Below are 24,631 nucleotides of genomic sequence, written 5' to 3'. Positions count from 1 at the left end.
TGTGTTTCTTTTACTTTTAATTACTTTGTCTTAAAAATATTAAAGAGAAAAGGCTCAAAATGAAAGAAGAGCAGTCTCCTCCCACACTTCCCACACATCTCAGGCCCACACCTCCTGGCTTGAACTCCTTTAATAACCTGCTAGTTTCCAAAGCTGTGTCAGAATCTCTTTATCTGCTGCCTTGTTCTCTTTATCATTGTGGGTTTACACATTGTGGGTTCTATTGTTTTACTTTAATTTAGTAACATGTCAAGAAGGAGAGAAAATTAATATGACCAATCTGCCACTCTTAGAAGTCCAGGCATATAATGCAGGCTGATTTGGGGGCATTATTTGGGATGTATCAAAGAAAAGTCAGCTGTTTGTTATAAAGACATCATTCTAGTGGGTGCGGGTACAGAGGGAAAGGATGGCCTGGGCGGGGAGCCCCAGAATGATTTAAGGGCTAACATATAGTTAGGAAGACACTAAGGTCGGCTTCTCAGCCAACTGTAGCAGGACGGGGACAGCAACATAGAGGGTACGGAGAAGTCTTGCATCAGGGTCACCACCCACATCATGGGGCTGCTCACCCCAGTTCTGCTCCAGGACAGACTCCACCTAGAAGGAAACGCACCAGACTGTAAAAGCTAGGAACAAGGAAACATACCAGAAATGGCAAATATTTGGCCACACTTCTTAATCCTGGGCCATGGCAGATGTAATAATCCACAATGGCACTTTTTCCTGCAGGGCCTGGAAAGCCTCATACTTTCTCAACGCAGTGACAGGCACTGCTAATCAGTGTTGGCACTGCCATCCTGGGACTAACAGTTTTCCATCCCCCTCTCCTGCCCACAGGCTAGCAACACAGCCTATAAAGCCCATCCCGAGTTGTCTTGGAAACCTTGTGTTCCAGGGAATTGCCACAGACCAGCTGAATGGATGCGAGCTGACAGAGAACTACAAAGTAGGAAGGACTATACCCTGGGACATCTGAGTCCCTTGAGAGCACAGGAATTCACTTCTACTATGGCCCTGGCCCTCAGTCAGGGTGTCTTACCTGGTCTTTCAATAGGGACAGGGTCCCCTTTTCCAGGGCCTCAGCTACAAGATGATGCTCCTCAGACATCTCTGGGGGCAAAAAAAAGAGAGTCAAGAGGGTTGCTGGCAGAGAGAAGCACACAGTGGGACAGGGCTTCAGTGTTTTATCAGACCTGGGACGAGCATCAGAAGGAGGTTCTGATCAGAAGGGGCGCCTGGGTGGCTTAGTCGGTTAAACGTCTGACTTTCGCTTAGGTCATGATCTCGCGGTTCGTGGGTTCGAGCCCCGCGTCGGGCTCTGTGCTGACTGCCAGCTCAGAGCCTGGAGCCTATTTCAGAGTCTGTATCTCCCTCTCTCTCTGACCCTCCCCTGCTCATCCTGTCTCTCTCTCTCCTAGAAATAAATAAAAAAATATTAAAAAAAAAAAAAAAGAAGGAGGTTCCAGAGAGTCCCTGGCAGTGATAGAGGAGTTATTCCAAATGGGCTCTTGCAGTGGATCCTGCTTCCCTCTTAGCTTGTGGGAGGTCAGACTTGCGAGGCGGGTAGAGGAGGCACCCCCAATCCCTGGCCTGGGGAAAATGGCTAGTTTCTAAAGTGTGAAGGTCTATCCTTCATGAAATGGAAAAGGCAATGTATGCTGCCTTCTTCCTAGGATTTGAATCCCCACAGACCCCTTCTGTTCTGCAATCCCTCCACACCAGCATACTTCCAGATGCCTCCTCACCAATTAAGGCATCCAGGACATCCAGAACAGATTCTGTACGTGCTTTTACCAAGACCCCAGCAGCATTTAAAAGGCTACTTATGAGGGGACCTGCTAGACCCTCCATGTGACGGTCACCAGAGATCAGGACCTCAGACACCGAGGGCCAGGAGATGGGGGAGATGAGCGCCAGTCCCGTTATAGCAGATTGTCTTCAGTGTGACAACTGCCCTTCCTGCTGGTTCCTCCCTCTCTGCTGCAATTCTTTCCTGGGCCTCTTACTCTTTGTTCTAGATTCTGTTGCTGCCCATTCTCGTTGAGGTGCTTAGGGAGGCAGCTTAGCACATCTTTTTATTCCTCCTCAGTCAGATCCTAGAGGCCTCTCACCATGTCCTGCACCTTCTCCTTCATGTTTCTGAAATCCTCCAAATTCCAGGATTTCCCTTTAGAGGCAGCAATTGAGAACCTGACCTACCCAGCCAACAGGCTCCATTATTATCAAGGCCTCTGTAGACCCCATTCTTCATGAGACCACTTCTGTATCTCTTCCCTTCTAATCTTTTCTGGTTAAAATAAAGCACCCTTCTTCCCAGACATCCACCATCATTGCCTCCTGCTAATCCCACCTTCACCTTCCCAACTCACCCCCAGTCTAGTACCAATCCCAAATTCTTTCCACCTCCAATAAATCCAAACTTATTTAGTCCTTGCCATCCAAAGTGCAGTCTCTGGACCACACTAGTAGTAGTGAGGATTTAGAGAAAATTAGACCAGTGGTTCTCAACTATGTGCATGAGAATTACCTGGGGAGTGATTAAAACTCCTGATGCCCAGGTCACATCCTCAGATCAATTAAATCAGAATTTCTAGAGGTGGGACTCAGACATCACTAGTTTTAAAGTTTCCCCAGATGATGTCTATGTATAATCAATGAGAACCACGATGTTTAAGGAGACAGATGCAACCTCCAGACTAAAGTTGAAGCCTGCTTTGGGCACTGCCCTGCCCTTCTCTCCCCAGCTTCCACATCCCCCACCATACACATATACTAAGCTCTCCCACCTGAGCTGAAGTCCTTGAAGCCAAAGGCTCAAGGGTGCAGCTACACTGAACACAGCTAGCTTCTATCCTTACTTAAGCAAGATGAGCCATCTTCCTCTGGAAAGAAAGGAAGAATAATTTCAAAGAGTCTTCAAGTCACCTCCCGCCCTCTCTGGACATTCTCTTCCCAGTGGTGGGAGTTTTCATTCCTGAACTCTGAGCCCTCACTACCGATGCCAGGGAGACTGTATCCTTATCATTGTATGTAAATGACAAAGCACTATATATACAGACCCCTTCCAACATCCTCAGACACAGACAACCATAGGATTATGCCTAGATAAGTGAAGAAGAAACAGAAGCCCAGACAAGGTACAACAGGTCCTCAGTCACTCAGCAAATTTGGGTCAGAGCAGGGACTGGAACCTATCTCCTGTCTCCTCTATTATGGCACTTTATTTATTTTTTTGTTTAATTATTTGAGACAGAGAAAGAGAGAGCATGCGGGAGAAGTGGGGAGAGGAGCAGAGAGAGGGAGAGAGAGAATCCCAAGCATGCTCCATACCCAGCACAGAGCCCAACACAGAGCTTGATCTCACAAACCGTGAGATCATGCCCTGAGCCAAAATTAAGAATCAGATGTTTAACCAACTGAACCACCCAGGTAGCCCTGTTATGGCACTTTATTATTTTTTTAATGTTTATTTATTTTTGAGAGAAAGAGAGCACACACAGGGGAGGGGAAGAGAGAGGGGGAGACACAAATCCGAAGCAGGCTCCAGGCTCTGAGCCGTCAGCACAGAACCCTATGCAGGGCTCGAACCCATGGGCTATGAGATTATGACCCGAGCCGAAGTTGGACACTTAACCAACTGAGCCACCCAGGCGTAGCACTTTACATGACAGAGATTCGCTCTTGAGCTAGCAAGACCTTGCCAGGGCTGAATCAGCCACTTCTACATCTTCTGGGAGTTTCTGGATTTTCTACTACATCTAGACCTCTTTCTATCCCTCCTTCCCAAGTCCTCTTAGGCAGTAAAACCCTTCTGGGATCCAGGGGAAGACAAATTCCAGAGGAAGCAACGTTCAGAATCACAGGGATCTTCTAGTCTAACCCACTCATGCCAACATCAGGATAAGCACAGCTTAGGAGGCGGCAGAGCCACTAGACCCCGAGACCCTCCTACCCCTAGTTCCAGTCCTCTTTTCACAGCCAATGTTAGCCATGTAAGAACTAGACATGTAATGCAATTATGCTTCCCAGGTCACTAAGCCTTCAGTAAGGGCTGGGACCCCAGGATCCAGCACACCGACCTGCACGAAGCAAGTCAAAGTTGTCAGAGTCTGGAAACCCTAAGGCCAACACACAATCCAACCTGCCTCTCCAACAGGCAGGTATTTTTTCCTGCTCACACCACGGTCCCCACCCCTATTTCATTCTCAATCCTGATAACCCTATAATTCTGGGCCATTTGTTACCTTCTTTTAAAAAATAGTATCCTTGCCCTTCCTAGAATGATGAACAGAAGGCCTAGAAGCCATTCACCTTCTGGAAAGGATTTTGTGTTACCCAAGAAACAAATATCTAAGCCAGTGCCAGAAAGGGAGAGAGAGAACCAGTTATCAGAAAGACAAATTCTTTCTCTGTAAGTTCCTCTTTCATATCTCTCCCCAATTCTCACACCCTCCCCCTCACCAAAACAAAAACAAACAAAAAAACTCAGAAAGAGATAGGAGTTAACACCTCTAGGTAGAGAAGGATTAGCATTATGATGAGGCAAAACCTGGGTGTCTGAGCAAGGAGCCTCAGTCCTTCTTCCCAGCCCTGAACCCTCCCCCTTCTTTGGAACTTCCCCCCACCTTCAAGTTTACCAGGGCTCCTCCAGGCTGACACAGAGTCTAGCTGAACCTACCCCCACCAAGCCTGCCCCCACCAGGCCTTGCTTACTCATTCTCTACATGTTGGGAAAGATGAGCTGCTTTACTCAATAGCCCAGGACCCGCTTTAGGGGGTTGGTTACTGACCTTTGGTGCTAGGAAAAGGATTCACAGTGATTAATCCCTAGGTGCTTTACATAATTAACTTGCTTGATCTCCCAAGCAATCCTCATTTTACAGGTGAGAGAACTGAGGCTCAAAAAGGATCAGTAGGTAGTTCAGCCAGTTTCACAGCTAAACCCCGTAGCAGAGCTGAAATAAGAACCCACGTCTGACCCCGAAACTCACGTTGTTTCCACTGTTGATTCAATAAATGTTTATTGAGGACCTTTTTATTCCAGGCACTGTGACTCCTGCCCTCCTGTATCTTGGAAAGGGAGGCAGACATTAAGTAAGCAAAAAAATCTCCGTGTAATTATGAACCGTGAGAAATGCTGAGAAGCAAATAAAAACAGGGCATCACTAAAGAGTAATGGGAGGGACTTAAGCAGTGCCGCAGGCACTTTCTTAGGGCAAGAAGAGAAGTCACTGAGAAGGCCAGGGAGCAGCTGAGACTGCTCAGGGAGGTCTTGAAGAAAAGCTGAAGAGCCTGGCATCTGGGCTGGTAGCCCCTGACCTCCCGTGGGTGGGCCAAACCTGGTTCTCTCCCAGGCCCTGCCTCCCAGGATCCTAACCTTGCATTCCTCACGCTCCGCAACATACACTGCCATTCAGTTTTCAGGGTTTCCTTCCTTGCTGTCTCCAGAGTGTCTGTCACCAGATCTAGGTCTGCTCTCATTTTCCAGATTGATTGCAACAAAGTAGGTAGTTTTCTCTTCAACTCAATGGAGGGAGTGGAGGGGAGATTAGAGCTCAGGCTTCCAGACATTTCTCCCTCTCCATCAGCTAGTTCCTATTTGAGATTAAGGGTCTCTGGGACCGGAAAACCAAGGGACATAGTACCCCATCGTAGTCACTCTACCCACTATGGGGGCAAGAAGGTGGGAAGAGAACTCTCTAGCATCTTTGGAAGGTTACAATGTGCCAGCACCATGAGATACTTCACACACAATTTCGTTTCACCTCTCACCACAAACTTATGGTATAGGCAGACTTGTACCCATTTTCATGAGGCAACTGAGGCCTAGAGACAGGTTGTGAATGGTCCAAGGTCACAAAGCTAGTACGTGTAGAGCTGAAATCCAAACCCTAGTCGTATGAGTCCAAAGCATGGGCTCTTCCCATGGCACTGAGACAGGCATCTTTCCAGATCACCACACCCACTTCTGGGAGATGGGGTTCCAGCTCCTCATACTGGTCCCTGGTACCTGACCACATAGTCCACAGCCTTGGGCTCCAGAAGGCATTTCTGATTCCATGAGGAAATGCATTTTGTGACTAAAAATAGCCTGCAAACAAATGACCCTCAAGGAAGACCTACATCCTTGCCTCTGCTAACCTCCCTCTACCTATCTAATACCCTCCCCGCCCCCACTCTACATGTACCCACCACTGAGCCTCATCCTATAAACAACAGGCATTCTAGAAAAAACTGAGCTCCCTTTGAAAAACTCCAAAGACGCCTCGCTACCAACACTATGGTAGGAAGGGGTAGTTCAAAGGACCAGTAAAATTTCAGTGGAAGCCTTTCACTTTTTAACTAAAAAGGAAAAACAAAAGGCATCATTTCACTCAAGGAGGGTTAGGCCAGGAGAAAGGTTGGGTCCCCTCTGCTGAGCTGCTCCACACTCTCCAACAATTTCAGCTAGGGGAGAAAACACCCACACCAGCATTAAATGCCTGCTGAGGGGGGAGGCTGGCGATGTCCCTGTAAGTCCCTTGGAAGCACCATGCCCTCAACCATCAGAACCTCTATGGTACTTGGTTAGTGCAGGGAATGTTCTACAGGTGCTCCGATTTCATTGTGCTTCACTTTGGCTCTCTTAGTGAGTACCTACTGTGTGCTGGAGATCAACACAGAGAGGTTGGTAAAACCCGTCTCCATCAGGAGCGATTATTCCCAGGCAACCAAGGGAGAGGGGCATGGCTTGCCACAGGGCAGAGCAAAACAGCACAAAACACAGATCTGGGCAACTCATAGGAGAGCAGAGGAGAGTGGCCTCTTGAAAACAGTAGGTTTGGGTCCAAGCCAGAGGAATCGATCACCCTGGAGGGGAGCAGGGATGCAAGTGAGCTGGGGGTGTTGGAGGGTTTCCTGGAGGCTGATGCAGGAAGAATGAGAGGCTTCCTGAAGGGGGAAGAGGAGGCCAAGCTTGAGGAAGGAACGGGCTCGGGGAGTGCCAGGAGTTGGGCATGAGGGGCTGCACCGGCCAGGGCACCTCTACCTCAGATGCCCTTGGTGCCCAAAATGGGCATCTCCTCCTCTCTCTCCCCACTGCTGCCCTCTCCAACCTCACCTGTTCTCAAGGGAATCTAAATACTGTTGAGGTATCCAGGTCTCCAATGTCTTCATTCTCTGCTTGTGGGACCCATGGAAGGCCCCTGCAATTGTTACTTCTTTGAATATTTCACTGTCAACATTCCCTTTGAGTCTACCACGTCCAGAACTTGGAACTCAGCCTTTTGACCTGGAAAGAAAAGGGTAAAGGTCACACTGAGGCGGACCCAAAAGATCTCTCTGCAGAAAATCCTCCCTGGGAGAAAACCCTCCCATCCTGGGCTCCCCCTCCACAATCCCCTTCCCTTCTGTGGAGGTCCTCCAGCTGTGGTTCCCAGGAGATGCTGTGCTCATCAGGAATTATCACGGGGGTCACATAATCCCAGGTTTGCTCCATTTTTGCCACCTTCTTACCAATTTACCTTCGATAAATCACTTAACCTCTTTGAATCTGTTTCTTCATTCATAGAAGGAGAATATTAATAGTACCTACTTCCTGTGCTTGAGGAAATTAAACAATGCAGTTAAGCACTTAGCAGAATGCTTCGCACACATACTAAACGCTCAATAAATGTGAGCTAGCCCTACTTAACTATCTGAGAGCCTGAAATGAACCAAGGAAAAGTAAAGCTAAAGAATTAGGAGCCCTCGCCAACTGAGAAATAAAAATTAAGCAGAGTTCAGTCTCTGGTGTTTGTATGAACCATGCAGGTGTAAAGTGAAGCAATCCTGGAATGTCGCCTATCCGTGGGGACTCTGCCCAGACTGATCAGGCGCTTTCATAAGGGCCTTGATGCCGAGTCAGCTGCTGGGCCAGGGTTAGCGGAGCATGCGTGGTGATGCTTCCAGCTGACTGCCTTTCTCTCAGCCCTCCCAAATATGAACCTACAGACAAGGAGGAACTTCTACAGCTAAGTTGGGGAGGTCGGGCAGGGCTGGATCTCCAGAGAAAAGTGCATTCTGTAACTGACGGAAATATGACAGAACTGGAAATGGTGCCTTAAATCAGTCCTGTATGAGTTACACTCACATCCCAGCGTCCATTTGTTTCTTGAGCATGTACTTTATCCAGGACAAAAGAAAAATCAACCCTGACACACAAAAACAGTGTAGTATGAGGGGTGGGGGACTAACTTTACAGTAGAGAAACTTGACAAACACCACCTCAGCCAGGTGACCAAGGTCAACATCAACAGTGATAAGCCATGTTGATAGTACATATCCTTGATATGATGCAGTTGAGGATGGCACTTTACTTCAATGGTCTTCCTCTCCAAAACCCATTACTTCAGTTGAACCATGAGAAAAATAGTCAAGCAAATTCCAATAGACAAGCATCCTATAATATGCCTGACCAGTACTCCTCAAAATTGTCAAGATCATCAAAAATAAGCAAAGTCTGAGAAATTGTCAGAGCCAAGAGAAGCCTCAGGAGATAGAATAACTAAAGGTAATGTGGTATCCTGGATAAGATCGTGGAACAGAGAAAGGTAAGAACCAAGATAATCAGAATAAAGTATGTGGACTTTAGATAATGGAAAACAAAACAAAAGAAAAACCTATGCACACATCCACACCATCAGCACCATATAGTTAAAAAATAATCTATTTGAAAAGGAAGGAGGCCAAGTTGCTAAAAATCAATTCAAATTACCCATCCACTTCATTCTTAAGGACTTTTCTTAAAAGTCTGGTTTCACCTCTGCCTCTGAACTTTTTATGCAAACAGACAGACTTTCCCTCAAAGGAAGTTAACTGACTTAGTCGATTTTTTTTTCCTGTACTTAACGCTTTTCCCCCTGTCCCTGGGGAGTAATATCATGGCAAAACACCCTAGTCCTAGTTTAAAGTTTTTTTCTGCTTTCAGTGAACTGGTCATTCTGCAAACTGGTTTTTTGAGATTAGCTTTTTTTTTTTTTGAGATTAGCTTTTAGTAAATTGGCTCTTGGCATTTGCTTTTCAGAGAATTGACTCAGAGTCTTTGAAAAACGGTAGTCTAAGTTTTTCTGAAGCCCCTTGCTTGCTTAATGAAACCACCTGTGGAAAGGCCCTGGTAATCTGGACCCTGCTCTTGGTCACATAATGGCTATGCCTGGCACATGGCAGGTGCTCTAAAACTATACAGTGGTACTGTTTGGATTCTTTTCCATCTCTTAATGAGATCCAGACGGGCTGCAGCAAAGATGTCTGAGCCGTAAAAGTCCTTACCCTGAGGTCTGAGACACTGAAATAAGTCTGCAGATGAGGGTCCAACAACATTTACCCCGGTGCTTCTATAATCCAAAAATCTGAGTTTGGAGGCAGGGGAATGAAAGAGACTCCTCTAGAAATCCCTCAGGCCCTTAGGGAGTTCTGCTCACCCATTCAGTCATGATCTCCAGGGGACATGGGGGATAATAGCTGCCAGCAGAACGATGGTGCTGAACTTCGACTGAATGCCCCTTCTGCACAGCCACTGTCATAAATGACCTAATATATCTCATTTGAGTCTTGTCACATTCTTGTCAAGTTGACAGCTGAGGAAACAGACTTAGAGAGAGAAAAGGCAACTTTTCCAGAGGTCACCCAGCTGGTAAGTGGCAGGGCCAAGCTTAGAAACCAGCTGCCCTCAGCTCTCAGGCCCGAGTCCTTTTTTAGCCACTAAGCAAACTGCCTCTGTTTATTTATCCGTCTAAATGACAAACACATAAACACGTCAGAAGACCTCAGCTAACTTAAAAGTGAATTATTTACAAAAGGAAAACATGGGAAAAGAAGACAATTTAAGAGTAATTTCCAGTAAAAATAAATTTTCACTTACCCTGTTCCTTTCTCCCCATGCAGCTCTTCTGTGCATTTGTTTTTTTAAGTTTTCATTTAAATTCCAGTTAGCTAACATCCTTGGTGCATTTCTTAAGCTGAGGTGTGTGGACACGTGCAAACAAATTCCAGTATATACAAGTTCTTTGTTGACTGGCTGAGGTGATTGATGGCAATGGGGAGTTGACAGTGTGGTAGAGCAGGAATGGGTGAAGTCTCCTGGCTGGCCATCTCTTACCCCCTTGTACTGACCAGGGAGCCCAGAATCCAGCCTATTAAACAGCCCTTCACCCTCCTCTGTCTCTAGTATGTCCTCTAGGGTGAGGTCTGTCCTGCAGTACTGGCATCCCAGAAATTTCTCCTCCCGCTCACCAGAGAGCAGCAGTGAAATCTGTCACCGTCAAGGATGCTTCTGACAGCAATCATCTCCCCTCCAGCATCCATTTCTTGGACCACAGCTCTTGTGATTTCCTCAAATAGGCTGGACATCGTGCCTGATCCAACTGGAGACAAAGAAGCCAGTTTCAGTTTGGGGAAGGGGGATATTGGTTCAAGTTTTTAAATCTCCCTTTGGCAGCCTGGGGTCAATGAAGACCAAAAAGTTCTAGAACAATCAGGACTTGGAATTATTTGGCTTCCCTGTTTCTAGAAGGTGAGGTAGTCACTACACACTAGGAGGGTAAGCATCACAAATGCTAGATTCTCCTCCACCCTTCATAGAACCCTTCTGGAGGAAAGATGGAGAAGTGATTACCCCAAATGGAAAATAAGAGTGAGGCCTGTTTTCTGCATCTCTGACATCAGAGTTGCCCTTTTGTTCAGAAGGGCCTGAAGGGTAGGGAGACAGGCCCACCATCTTTCACCCAGATCCCCACAGTGTTGATGAACAGAGGACCCAGGAAGAGATGAGGGGCATGGCTGCCAGACCCCCATGATTACATTACCAACCCCCATGATTACTTCTTCCCTTGGCTTTGGCTCCTGGGCCTCCCTCCCTTGCTGTGTTCTGCAAGGCAGTTGGATGGGTACTCTTACCAACCATTTCCCAGTGAGATCGTAATAACTCAGCCTCAGAAGGAAACGAAAGAGAAAGGATGGAATGCAAGAGTGTCTTGGGAGTAGGTGCCCTGGATAGCCCTCCACCCCCATGTCCTGTCTCCTTGGTTACTGGTCACCATCTGAAAGGTCCCCTTACTCTTGGAAAAGTAAAATGAATCCCAAAACTCCACCTGGGGCTTCTCCCCTATCCACTTTCCCCTTCACCCTCTCCTGGTCTACAGTTGGCCTCTGTACCCCCCTAGTTCCCCTGCAGGACCCTCCATAGACTCATTACCAAATCCAACCTGATACAGTGGTCCTTCCCTGTTCCTACCGAGCAGCAGCTCTTTGTCCCCGTCACGCTTGACCCTTCTAGCGCTCTTACCTCCAAATCCTTCTCCCTCTCCCCTTCCGTCAATCCCTCTGCAGCTCCTTCCTCCCTTATCTGTTTCCCTTTCTTCAGGCTCCTCTGTTTTCCTCCTGGGGCCAGGACTCCCCTCACAAGCTTTCTGGGCTCCACTTCCCCATCCTACCTCTGGCCACCTTCCCTAAGTCCCTTCTGGCTGGCCTAGGCATCTACTCACCCATGTTCCCTTCTCCTTCCCTGCCCCCATCATGGTGGCCAGCCCTCAGCTCACTCTCAGCCAAGGAATTCTTCCGGCTGTCTGGAAAGGCAGTACCCAGGGCCCACAGGCCCATTTCAGGGCCCACTCACCTCAGCTGCTCACCAGGAATGGAAGTTGTGAGAATCCCCTCTGTAAGAGCTCTGCACAGGTCCCGGCCACCGTGTCTCAGGAAGTCCTAAGAAGGGAACTGACAGAACTGGAAAGCTGGGTAGGGCTAGGTGCCCCACCTCTCAGGCCTTTAGATAAGCCACATTATGGCTGGGCAGATAAGGCTAGAGATAAGATATATATAAAACATATATATACAATTTATAGATATATAGATATATAGATATACTCACCTGGTATGTATTCTAGGTGAATTTTGGACCAAAGAATGGTGAGGCATACTGGACCATGCATTCCAAGTGCCCGCAGGCAACGGCTATGGTTGTGCCAAGGGGTATGAAGAGAGTGACAGAGCTGGAAACAGCTAACAACATGCCATGCTGCGGTGGGCAATGCTGGAGACTGAGAGCCACAGCAGCTAACACCCATGGGGGGCAGGCTGCCCAGCAAGCAGGACTCAGCCTCCCTCCCCGCACATGCTCCCACACAGCCCTCTCAGGGAGATGCCTCCACCTGTCCTCTACACCCACCTCCTTCTCCAGGGAGAGGCCTCTGGCCCCCACCCCTCAGTCCTCAGAGATCACCACTAGAGTGAGCCTGGCCTGTCTCCTGGCCCCCGTCTCCCTCAGTTCCAAAACAACATTTAAAGACATGATGGTGGTAGTAATGACAGTAATGATACTGACGTGGCTCTCGTGTGTTAAGTATTTACTATACAAGGTGTTGTGCTAATCCTCACAACAACACCTATTATCCTTCAACAACAGAGGAAGAAACTGAAGCTCAGAGCAGTAACTTGGCAAGGCCACAAGTCTAGTAAGTGGCAGAGCAGGATTTGAATGCTGATTGTCGTTGACGTGCCCCAGCCCCTGACCCTGACTGCATTCCTGCTGGTCCCTGGAAGCTCCCAGGGCACCCCCACTCCCAGGACTGGGCTCGGGGGTCTATATTGCTCCTCCAAGCACTGTGAGAGCCTCACTCAGCAGACTTGGACAAAGACCCTGCACTCTTCCCAACACCTACTCCAAACACACTGCGAGGCGACGCTGGCCCAGAGCCAGAGAGGAGCCCAGGCTGCCCGAGGCAGCTCCTCCCATCTACCTGGGACTTTGCACCTGTCCCAGGAACAGCACATGACCCTGCACAACATACACTGAAAGGTCCTCAAAGATCAGAGTCCCTCCACTAAAGGACTCCTCCCCTTTCCTGGCCCCAGGAGCCCAAATAAGTCCTGGGGGCCTACCTCTTCCTCTCCCACTCATGCTTAGGGCAGAGCGGAGGAAGCAGGAAGATTGTTCCAAAGTCAGGGAGGCTGGGAGGAAATGCAGCTTTCCCAGGGAAGGAGCATGGTTGGGGGGCGGGGGGGGGGGAGAGAAGCGAGAGCTGGGAAAGGCGGTCTGAGGAAAGGGCTAGGCACTCCTGGGGACTCCGGCTTCACTTATGAAGTCACTGCCAGACTGACCCCCTCCCAGGCCACGCACGAGCCATCACTCAGCCAGCCCACGGAGGCCAGAGGTAGGAGCTCTGACGGAGGAACAGCCAGCCCAGGTCACAGAGCAGGATTCCGCTGCTGCCTCTGCCGGTCCCAGCCGGTCCCCTGAGCCGGTCCCCTGCCAGCCCCTCAGGCTGTCTCCGCTGAGAGCGGCAGGAAGACCAGCAGCCCCGGAGCCCCTCACACTACCCTCAGCAGGAACCACTGCCCAAACCCCTGCCCCCTCCCCCGGGGCCCTCCAGGAAGCAGAGGCCAGACTCAGGGGAAACAGGAACACATTGTCCTTTATTTGCGTTTCTCAGAATACTGTACAAAGGGAGTAAAAATCCTATTCACACGTTGCTTAGAAAGATTTTGAGGTGAAAGTTCCCTATGATACATGGGGTGGGGGGCAGGGGGACCAGGAGGCAGGAAACGGGACCAATGACCTCCCCTCCTCCCTCAGGGCCCTGGAAGGGGGCACGGGCACCCACAACTCTAAAAGTAACACAGACCCTGGTCAGATGGCGGAGGGGAAAGAGGCGGCTCCTCTCCGGCCCACACGCAGGCTCCTGCCCATCTCCTGTCATCTCAGGCTGAGGAGACCACGCCCGCAGGTCACTCCTGGCTCCTTCCACTACCTTGCTGGGGCAGGGACCGTTCTGTGCCCCACCCCCCACCCCATTTGGGGGTGGCCCTGTAGCCCCACATGTACACACAAGAGGCTCTGAGCCAGTTCCAGTCTGCATGAGGAGGCTACGAGGTGAAGGCTGCAGAAGGGCCCCACCGTTCATCATTTGTCCCAGTTTCTCCACACCCCTCACCCCGCTGCACGGGGCAGCGTCGAAGCGGGAAGCGGATGTGCTAATGTGCTAACCATGACTCTTCCACCCCCTCCACTCTTCACACAAACCCAGGAGCTCTAACCCCCACCCCCGACCCCCGCAGCCTCCCTTCGGATTATCACCACCAGCCTGGGGAAAGCAACTCTCTGAGCGCGACCGCTTCCCAAAGGATAAGGCTGGGTCTGGCTTCTATCCCCACGCTCCTCCCTTATACCGATCTCTGCAACTACACGGCCCCTTCTTCCAAATTTCATTTCACCNAGAGCGGCCTGGGCCCCCTCACCTCTGGGACCAGGCCATCCACACCCAGCCCCTCTCCTTACCCTCCCCACTCCCATCCAGTACCCAGGCTGGGCTGGAGGGGAGCTGCCAAAAGCATGAGACTTACAGTAGGCAGTTCTCTACCCAGAGGGATGAGGCATCACCGTGTGCCTGCTTTTACACATACGAGCACACACTGAGTGTCATCCTAAAGACTTAAGAATTAAAGTGAACCAATCTAGAAGCTGTACCGTCCCCCTGCTCCCGTTGCAGGGGTTAAAGTGCTTTAGCAGTCTGAGGATGAGCAAGTGAGCAGGGGGTTTCTCCTGTCCCAACCTCACAGGTCGGGAGCCCAGCCCGTCCCATGACTGCCCCCACGGAGTCTCTATCCAAAAGGCAAAAGGAAAAGATCAAAAACATCAGAAAGGGTCAGAGACGTGGGGGGCCCCACCCAAACCCCACTACAAGCTACGTCAAGTCGGCTACCGGGGGAATTGAAGGGGAAACTAGGGCCCAGAGGCTCCACCCCCATCTCTAGCAGGATCCAGAGGCTCCTTCTGTCTTCAGCATCACAGCACAGGCCTCCAGCCCTCCCCTGCCATCCGAGGCAGCGGAAGGGGCTGCACCCTCAGTACTTATTGATTCCAAAAATTCGGACTCCATGCAGCTGGGGCAGTTTGGGGATGAGCACACTCATCAAGGACACAGTGTTGAGGATGAAATGGATCTGGTCGTACTTGGTATAGAAGCTGGTGAGGAAGTACCTGGGTGGGAATTTTGGGAAGAAGCGTAAGCCTCTGTTTGGAGGACCCCTTCTTCCCTCACTCCTGGGTGGGGAGTTATGGAAAAGACCCCCAAAACAGAAGTAGGGTGACAAGAGGTCCCTCCCGACCCAGTCCCCTTGCTTTATCCCAGGTCTGTGGGCTCACATCACTGGCGGGAACGAAGGCCCATTTGGCAAAACACAGGGCTAGGGAGGTGCAAGGTCTGAGCCCAGCACTGGACCCAGGGATGCTTCAACCTCCCTGCCTCTGCTCATTCCCATGCCAAAAGCCAGAGCTGGGGATGGGTTTAAGCCTGGCAGGGCTCGGAGTTCCCCAGGCCTTGGCCTGCCTGCTGGCGTCCTCCCCGACCCAAGGCACTCACAGCACGATGGGCGTGATGGTTAAGAATTTCCGAGATGCTGTGAACTGGACCCCATAGTCCATCTGCTCCCAGTGGGTTAGCAACCTCGCCTTGCCCTGGTCCGGAGTCTCGAAGGGTGTCCCCTTCACCGTGTGCAGGAAGATGTACATGCCCTGGAGGAAAGAGCCTTCATTAGAGGACACAAAAGGCAAAAAGCCCTCCAGCTCAGCTCCACCACCCCGGAGTCAAAGAAGTGGGCTCTAGGCTACGTGAAGCCTCCCTCTCAGGGCCAGAGAGATGTGGGCTGGAGGTCAGGATGGGGCAGCCGGGAGCCTGGCAGAAGAAGGGGACCCACTGGGTGAGAGGAGAGGCCTGGCACGAGGATAAGTCATGGGGAGAACTCAGCTGCAGAAATGCCGAGCCGCCCAGCAATAGCTCCCCTGAGCCGGCGGGGCAGGGACGAGCCCATGGCCCCTGCTTGCCTACCAAAGAGTACAAGCCAGCAGGCGGGGGCTGAGGGAGCAGAGGGGCCAGACTGGAAGACAGCGGGGAATCCAGACTCAGGAAAGGGGGATTTCTGTGCCAGGCTGGGGACCTGGGTCCTGGGGACTCTCTAGAGCCCTTAGTTCAGCTCCCAGTGGCCCTCCCTCCAGGCCCACATCCTGAAGATGTGGACAAATCTGCAGATTTTAGTCCCCTTATCAGAGTGCACATGGCTGGAACCCAAAGCAGGAGGGGGATGTGAGACAGAGATAAGAGCTGGGCCTGGTCTCAGGTGACAATTGTTGTCAGCATGTCACCCTGACATCTGGCCCATGTTTGGGGGGCTCCTCCTACTCCTCCAGTCCACCAAAGAGTAGCCCACATGGCCGGGGCAGGCAGCAGGCAGCCCCTCACCATATTGTGGATGAGGTTGGTGAGGGTCCAGACAACAGGGACGCTCACAAAGGGGATGCTGAGCAGCACGACATGGAGAAGCCCGATGGCCAGCACGTAGGACAGCCAGATGCCGCGGCTGTTCATCACGCGCGTGTTGGGGTTCACCTCACTGTGCGCCGTGCCCACATTCATCCTGCTGCCCCTCTCCTGCCGCTGCTCTGCAAACAAGCAGCACAGGTGAGACAGGTCACACCACTTTCCTGCCCCCCTCCCCCTGCACCGTCCAAACCCCACAGGGAGGGAGCGCACTGCTTTCCCCAAAAACTCCAAGCAGTTCTGCTGCTCTGATTCTCAAGCAAAGAGGCCAAAGAAAGTCCGTGTGGACTTAACCCCGTTCGTTCCCCACTGCCGGGCTGGGATAAACACCAGGCTGCCCCACACACAACGTCCAATCGGGACAGAGCTTCTCCAGGCACTGGGACTGCCTGGGTGAATAGGTCATCAAGGGGCATCCAGCCCAGAGCAAAGAAACCACTGCCTGCTCCCCAATCTCATCCTCCAGAGCATTCTGATGAGGGCCCTCTTTCCACCAAGCTCAGGGGAGGGGAGAAGAGGCCTGTCCCCTCAGAATCACTCAACATAACCCCTGCTGGACTGTCTTGCTGAGGGCCTGATAAGGGGCATCTCCTACCCCTGTGTTCCCACCACCATTAAAATTAACAGAAGGGGGTGGGGTGAGAACAGGCAGCAGTGAGTGAATATCTGGGGGTCACTGCTTCTACCCATCTCCCCCAATTGTCCAATCCTGGGCCTTTCCCAACCCTGATCCAAGAAGACTGATCAAGTGGAAAGGGCGGGGGGCAGGGGGGAAGGGAGGGAAGGAAAGAGAAAACAACAGACTAGGGGCAACCTCTGCCCAGACTTGGAGGCCTCCATCTTGGTGACACAAAACAACCCATGCAAGATGTTTTATCCATTTGGCAGCCACTCGGGCTAACCCTTGTGATGCCACCCACTCTGCTGCCAAACCACCAGGGCCCTTTTCCCCAACATAGGAGAGGTGGGGACAGAGAACATGGCCAACATCTACTGCTCCCACGGGCAGCTGAAACCCACATCAACACACCCGGCCCAAGGAAACACAACTACACCTGGGGCCGCTCTCCTGCCCCTTTCCTCTCTGCCTCACCCATCCTCACCTCTGCCTCCTTTCCAAGCCCCTGTTTCCAGGTGTAAGTTAGCACCATGCTTTCCCTTGCCCAGTTTCAATGGCAGAAGGCCTGCAGCAGGAGGAACCAGGAGGGCTGCCCTTGATGCCCAAGAAACAATGCCAGCCATTCCTGGATGCATGTAAAGAGGGGAATGAGCAGCCCCTTGTTGAGAGAGCTCGGTTGTTCCCAAATCCCTAAGGGCCCTGTAACCAGCAGGACGTGGGACCAGACTGTGCTTTCTACTGGCTCACCTCCCCCCCTGAGGGGAGGTCCTGCCCCGTAAAGACCTTAAGGTCATCCCCATGGCAACAACCCCATCTTCACTGGAGGTGCAGAAAGGGCTCCCAGATGGGGGTATCCTGGAAGTGCCCAGAAGGCCACCTCCTTCACCCTGCTGCCTCAAATCCCCTCAGACTCGGTTGCAATCAATCTATCTCTGGCAAGGATCACAGCCAAGCCTGTGTGGGAGCCAGGATTCTCAAGGATCGGTTCCTTACTTCCAGAATAATGAGAACAAGTTTCCTCTTTTCAGAGAGCTCCAAGCTAAGAGACCAAGGGGGAAATATGACCCACAACACACTCTCCCAACATGCAAACATGCGTGAGATGGCCCAGGGTGCATCCTAGTTGTAATGCTCCTGGGGCCCCACAGCTCAGCCTATTAGGCTGGATAATTGGGCCTAACAGAAACCGAAGGAAATAGAAAACTGAGACTCGCTCAGTTGTTTACCTTCCCGGGGCCTTGGAGCTTCGGTTACCCTAACATGGCTCCTGGGACACCTACTACGATGCAAAAGCCTGGGGCAGTGGGGAGCTAGCTAGGAAGGGAGGCCTCTGAAGGATTTATTAGTAAGGAGAGACGTAGAGTTCCCCAAGTTGGACCAGAAACTGCTTGTCCCTCCCCTTCTCCCTAACCTAGACCCACAAAGGTGTGGTCGTAAAGAGACCTGAAGCCATCCCCTGTATTTTATCCAGCAGTACCAAGGGCCTTGCTGAATTCCAGATCATCCTACACTCCCTTCTGGTTGAACCAGGGCATCCAATGAAGTTTGATGAGTCTAGGAGGGGCCGAGACCTAGGACCTAACTGATACCCTTGGAAGTGTTTTCCTGAAGACTAAATGCTAGTTGCCCTGATAGCAGAAATCCCAGAAGGACTGACTCCTCAAAAGACAGAAGAAATCAAGAAATTAAGAAAAAGACTAGCAGCCAGGAAGCACTCTTAAGAGTACATACCGCTAAGGGTACATATCACTTCTGTTAGTAAAAAAAGAAGAAAAAAAAAAAAGGCAAAAACCAAACAAACAAAAAAACAATTGCCCCGCACCCAGAGGGAAGAAACAGGGAGAAGAACCCAGTAGAGCAAGCCTGCAGCAGCTGAGGCTGAAAAGTTCTGGCTGCCCTAGCTGGCAGGTGGCTGCATGGCAGTGCCTGATGTGGTTTCATAACCTGTCTCAAACCAAAGCCTGCAGCAACTCTGTTCTGTTAACTACTCTCTTGCTGGTAGCTGTTTTCTACTCCTTCCCTCCCCCGCCGCCACCCCGACTCCACACACAAATATCCCTGTCCAGCCTGTCAGTCTGGCACCTAAGCCCAAGCCACGGTGCGCCCCAGGACAGCTGCCAGGTACGCGCTTCCCACTCTTTGCCCCAAGTATGGGCAGCCCTTTAAGCAGCAAGTCTTTTGCCTTCTAGATGAAGAGCACAAAACATCCAGGCCCACAACCCGGACCCCGACAATGGGGACCCCGGCACCACTCCACCATGCCACTTTCATTCTGCCCACCGCCCCACCCGCAGGGTCACAGTCGCTCACCTCTCAGCTCTGGCCCAGCCTACCGGGCTGGGGAGGGCGGTGGGAATGGAAAGACGGCAAGTACTGGGGCGAACCCCCTAGCTGGGGAAGAGGGTGAAAAGAGGAGGTGGAGTCTTCGCTATTGTTGGGATTATCCGAGATGGACTCAAGCCGAAGAGGGGCCTCCAGCTCCGCTTCCCAGCCTGGGACCTCGCACTCCGAGCCCGGCCCGGTCCGGAGCCCCACCCCCACCTCCACGCGTTCACCCAGCCCTGGAGGCGGCCAATTTATCCCCAAAGCCCAGCCTCTCCCCGCCCTCCTCCGCCAGCCGGAGCACTCCTCCCCCACGCCCCAGACCCGGTCTTCTGCTTTGACTTTCCCCTGTGGGCATCCCTTCGATTAATGCACCCCTTCGGCTGATGCACCCCCTCCACCTCCGGTCACCCTGCCCGGGTCCCCTTCAGCCCGGGGCGCCTCCCCAGCAGCCCCCACTTTCTTTCCCACCCTGCCTCTAGCCCCAAGAGGAGGCCTCTGGTTCGGCCACCGCGAAATCACTCGCCCAGACTCACCACTCAGGGCCGACGGTCGAGGGCCCAGGAGGGGTGCCCGGGGGCGGGGGCCGCTGCTGCTCCAGCAGCTGTAACAACCCGCGGCGGCAGCCACTCCGCTGGCAGCTCGGGCCGAATCAGCGCCCCGCGCCGGCCCCCGCGACGTCACCGCCCAGCGCCGTCCCACCTGGTGCTTCCTGGGAGTTGTAGTTCCTCCGCCTGCCCGCGTGGTGGGGCTTGGAGGACCGGTGCCTCCTGGGAGTTGTAGTTGTCTGCCGCTGCTGCAGTCTTGGCCTCGCTGGGGCAGCAGGGCCAGACGTTTCAATAGCACGTGAAACTAACGTCGGATGGTGGTGGTATCGCTTTGGGATGTAGCAATTCCTGCTTGTGTGTCAGCGCGCTCCAAGTGCGGTTTACCCTTGCTTGGTTTTGAGATCAGGAAATTCAGAGTTTTAAATAAATTGCCATAGGTACCTGCTGGGTCCCAGCATAGACCAGAACCCAGATATTCTGACCCCACATCAGAATTTTTCCATTTACACCTAACTGGCTCAGCTCTAGCCCCTGACTGGCTGCAAGAGAGACAGATTACCAGGCCCGTTGCCCTGCCAGGCCTTCCTGGAAGCTGACTTCTCACTATGTTGGTTAAGATCAGAGTCCAGAGGGCAGATAATGTAGCCAGTGGCGTGGCCAGCATTCTTCCAGAGACTGGCTACTCTTCAGTTAACTTGAGCCAGGCTGGCCTGGGCCAGGCCACATCCTCGGCCTCCCCATGTGAGGCCTCAGAAGAGGCCACGTGTCTTGGGAAGACTCCTTGATGAATAGTTAGGAGTCTGAATTCCAGTCCCAGGTCGGCTTGTGTGGCTTTGGGTGGTAGGCTCCACCTCTCTGGGCTGCAGTTTTTACAACTGCATGCCCCAAAGGCAAGGGCACAGATTTTATTGCCAGGCCAGCATAACATAGGCACTCCTTTACCTGCAGTGTAACCCCAAGCAAATAACTTGTCTTCATCTCCAATTCTACACCTCTGAAACCCTACCTCCAAGGTTGTGCAAATTCAGAAGAATATATGTAAAGCACCTGTTGCATGGTAGGAAGCTATTCTGTAGAAGGTTGAACTAAATGGTTTCCCAGGTCTGCTGGGTCAGCCGCACTGTTCTTGTCACCAAAAGGGGCTGGTTTGAGTGGTTTTCATTGCCCCCACCCAGCTTCTAAGTCCACTCTGCACGGCAGGGCTGGAATAGCAGGATCAGAAGACGTCATGCCATGCCAACCTGACATGCTGTAAACACACCCTGAAATAAATGTGAGGGGACAGAAAGGAGAATGCTGGCCCAGGGAGAAGGGAGAGCACTCCTCTCAGACCTCACCTACCCTTCCCCAGGAGACTGCCAGGAAACAGCCGTCACAAGTTGGAGGGGGGCCCAAGAGGCACCTCATGGGCAGGAAGCAAGTGGATATCTGAACCACTTGGAGCAGAAGAACAGGAAGCTTCTCAAATATTTCCAGGGCCAATGACCAATGAGCACTCATCACAAGACCTAAATAATCACTCCGGAGTCTGAAAAAGTTCTACCTTATACAGAAGTGTCTCCTGCTTCACCCCTTTCGTATAATCACCCTTCCGAAGACAACTGAGTGCTGGCCTTTCTAGCAAAACCTCCCAGCACTGAGGCAAAAAAAGATGTCTTTGTTTTTTCCAAAGCGAGCCTGCCTGACTCCTTTGACTTTTCTCTGGAATTCTTCCATCATTCCTCAAGTTGATCAAGCCCTCTGGATCTTTGCCAGTTTCCTCACACCTTGTGAAGTTTCAGTGACCCAGACTGGACCCATGTCTCAAATAAGGGCCTGACTAATGTGCAGTCTAACGGAAAGATTACCCGACATGCCATGCCCTATTAATAACTCCTGTTATCAAGTTTTTTTCACAATGGGAATGAACAGAGTTCTGACTCACTCTAGGTCTGCGGTAAATTGTAGATCACTCTCTGCTTAATTTAGCCTGAGTCCCTGTCATCATCTTTCTCCTTCTCTAGCTCTCTGCCCTCATAATTACCCTGTCTTTACCAAACATCCTTGAGCCCTGAATAGCCCTAAGTACTGTTCAGAATGAATGACAGCACTTTTATGCGGTGCTGGGGAAGGCACAACCCCTTGGACAAACCATTGGTAATATGTGCCAAGAGGCTGAAAAATCATTCAGGCCTTGGAGCCATGATTACATTTCTGGTAGCATATTCTAAGGAAGTACATCCCATGTACTATGTGGGAGGATGTTCATTCCAGCATTTTTCATAACAGCGGAAAATGGAAAGCAACCTAAATGCCCGAGAAAAATATTATGGTATATCCACTGGATGGCATACTATAGGGCTATATAGTTAATGGTTGTGAAAACCATGGGGCAGTATAGGAGAATGTTTGCTAGGTTATATGAAATTATCAGGGGGGAAAAATAGCATGAGTATTCCCCAGGATGCAATCAGCAAAATCTAGAAAAAGAGAAACTAGAACAAACATCCAATTCCCTTAACAAATTAATTGGAAGGGGAAAAGGAGAGGGAAAGACTTAAAGATTAAAACAAATTTTGGCTGCCTGGTTGGCTCAGTCGGTTAAGCCTCCAACTCTTGATTTNGGCTCTGTACTGAGCATAGAGTCTGCTTGAGATTCTCTCTCTTTCCCTCTGCCCCTCTACCACACTTGTGCTTTCTTTCTCTCTCTAAAAATAAATTTTTTAAAAATAAATTTATTTTATTTTCTTAAATTTTTGTTTTTGAGAGAGAGCTAGAGCACAAGCAGGGGAGGGGCAGAGAGAGAGGGAGACACAGAATCTANATTAAAGAAAACCCACTAAAAAAAAAAAAAGTTTTATTAGGAAAATTTGGATACTGACTCTTCAAATTGATGATCTTAAGGAATAATTTTGTTAATGTTTATTTATTTTGAGAGCAAGAAAGCACACACACACAGGAGAGGGGCAGATAGAGGGAGAGAGAGAATCCCAAGCAGGCTCCTCACTGTCAGCACAGAGCCCCACTCGGAGATTGGGGCTTGATCTTGGGGGCCATGAGGTCACAACCTGAGCTGAAATCAAGAGTCAGACGCTTAACCGACTGTGCCACCCAGGTGCCCTTAAGATTTAATTTTATTATTTGCATATATTTTTAAGTTTATTTATTTTGAGAGAGAGAGAGAGCACAAGCAAGAGAGGGGCAGAGAGAGAGGGAGAGAGAGAATCCCAAGCAGGCTCCACACCATCAGCACAGAGCCCAACTCAAGGCCAGTCCCATGACCTGTGAGATCATGACCTGAGCCGAGATCAAGAGCCGGACACTTAACAGATGGAGCCACCCAGGCATTCCTAAGGAATAATAATTCTTAAGGCATGCTAAGGCATTGTAATTTTTTAAAAATAAAAAGTCCTTCTTATCTTTTGGAGATATATACCAAAATATAGGGTGGATGAAATGTTATGATGACTGAATTTGCTTCAAAATAATCTGGACTAGGGACTTGGAGGGATTTGGGGGCATAAAAGAAGCAAGTTGGGCCATGAAGTGATAATTGTTGAAACTGGGAAATGGGGACATGGGATTCCTTATTTTTATACTTTTTTATATTCGAAATTGTCTGTAATAAAACCTTTTATAAACCTGCATATGCACTAATGATGATGATAAGAAAAAAGAGAGCAACACCAGTAAGAACTTGGCACCACACTGCCAGGGTTCAACACCCAGCTCCTGTACTTACCAGCTGTGTGACCTTGGGCAAGTCATTGAACCTCTCTGTGTTTCAGTTTCCCCATTTCTTGTTTTTTTTTTAACTTTTTAAAAATGTTTAATTATTTTTGAGAGAGAGACAGAGTGCAAGTGGGGAAGAGGCAGAGAGAGAGGGAGATACAGAACCTGAAGCAGGCTCCAAGCTCTGGTTTGTCAGCACAAAGCCTGTCGCGGGGCTCAAACTCACGAACCATGAGATCATGACCTGAGCTGAAATCAGACACCCAACCGACTGAGCCCCCCAGGTACCTCATCAGTTACCTCGTTTCTAACCAGAGCTGGTGGTGATCATGATAGTGCCCACCTCATGTTGTTGTGAAGATTAAATGGCTCAATAAATTCGTAGCACTTAACACCTGCTGGCACATAGTAAGTGCTCTGTGTTACGGATGAGGGAGCAAAAGGCAAGCTGAGGGCAAAGCAGAGGCTAACATCCAGCAACTCAACCCCCCCCCCCGACCTCCCCCCCTCCTCCATGGAATATGTGTGACCTTCCTCAGGCACTCTTGGCTGCCCAAGAACAAAGGAAAGAGAAAAACAAGTGGTTAACTGATAGAGATCACAGGCAGACAGGACATGAGTCTCCATCAGTTTACAACTATCTTAATGATTTACAAGGAAAAAAGCAATTTTATCAATAGCCAAACTTACAGAAACCTATAGATTCAATTTCCTGGAATTCTGACCTCACCCTCCCCTCCATAAGATAGAAAATCTTATGTAATCAGTCACTCCTCACGCCCCAAGTACAGCTCTTTCTGCCCACGGGTCCTGTCCCCGTGCTTTTAATAAAAGCACCTTTTTAACCAAAGATGTCTCAAGAATTCTTTCTTGGCCATCGGCTCCAAACCCCACCTTTTCTGCATCATTACTTCTTATTAATCCATTCTACACGTCCATGATACCTGAGCATCTGCTTTACTGGGCTGTGCAAATTTGACAAAATAGAAACAGATCTTGTGTTAGGATGGAGGGGTTGGGGGCAATCTTTTTCACTCTCTCGTTTCAAACTTTGTGTAATGTGAAATTATTAGTTTTAAATTTTTAATGAAATGTGTTTG

At 50.4% G+C, this 24,631-nt stretch overlaps 2 protein-coding genes across 4 annotated transcripts; both read right to left on the bottom strand.

The window, feature by feature from the left end:
- GSDMB (gasdermin B) lies at positions 1-10,371 on the bottom strand. The gene is given in 11 exon segments (XM_077779144.1): positions 1-600; positions 1,043-1,113; positions 1,749-1,888; positions 2,011-2,170; positions 4,315-4,459; positions 5,395-5,526; positions 6,852-6,933; positions 7,103-7,208; positions 7,211-7,273; positions 10,135-10,239; positions 10,242-10,371. Coding segments are annotated over 11 exon segments (1,278 nt in total). The 3' UTR covers positions 1-456.
- Positions 10,372-14,237: 3,866 nt separating this feature from the next.
- ORMDL3 (ORMDL sphingolipid biosynthesis regulator 3) lies at positions 14,238-19,923 on the bottom strand. Of its 3 annotated transcripts, XM_077779318.1 has the most exons (5): positions 19,809-19,900; positions 19,261-19,341; positions 16,254-16,453; positions 15,378-15,529; positions 14,238-14,995 (listed from the first exon to the last, which is right to left on the bottom strand). In XM_077779318.1, the coding sequence occupies exons 3-5, from the start codon at positions 16,425-16,427 to the stop codon at positions 14,860-14,862; spliced, it is 462 nt and encodes a 153-aa protein (XP_077635444.1). In that variant the 5' UTR covers positions 16,428-16,453; positions 19,261-19,341; positions 19,809-19,900; the 3' UTR covers positions 14,238-14,859. The 3 variants fall into 3 exon arrangements, with proteins under 3 accessions (XP_077635444.1, XP_077635447.1, XP_077635446.1); XM_077779321.1 differs by lacking the exon at positions 19,261-19,341 and having other exon boundaries at positions 19,809-19,923; XM_077779320.1 differs by lacking the exon at positions 19,261-19,341 and having other exon boundaries at positions 16,254-16,448; positions 19,809-19,892.
- Between the last annotated feature and the right edge of the window lie 4,708 nt (positions 19,924-24,631).

The sequence above is a fragment of the Crocuta crocuta genome, unplaced genomic scaffold, assembly GCF_008692635.1.
Source record: "Crocuta crocuta isolate KB4526 unplaced genomic scaffold, BGI_CrCroc_1.0 scaffold68, whole genome shotgun sequence".
NCBI lineage: Eukaryota > Metazoa > Chordata > Mammalia > Carnivora > Hyaenidae > Crocuta > Crocuta crocuta.
Note: the sequence above shows the minus strand (reverse complement) of the source record. Positions and strands in the feature narration are given on the sequence as shown.

Excerpts from the sequence above, each read along its gene's own strand:
- ORMDL3 (XM_077779321.1), bottom strand. The coding sequence starts at position 16,427 with ATGAATGTGGGCACGGCGCACAGTGAGGTGAACCCCAACACGCGCGTG. Across the intron at positions 15,530-16,253 it reads CCAACCTCATCCACAATATG|GGCATGTACATCTTCCTGCA; the intron begins GTGAGGGGCTGC and ends TCTTTCCTCCAG. Across the intron at positions 14,996-15,377 it reads ACCATCACGCCCATCGTGCT|GTACTTCCTCACCAGCTTCT; the intron begins GTGAGTGCCTTG and ends ATTCCCACCCAG.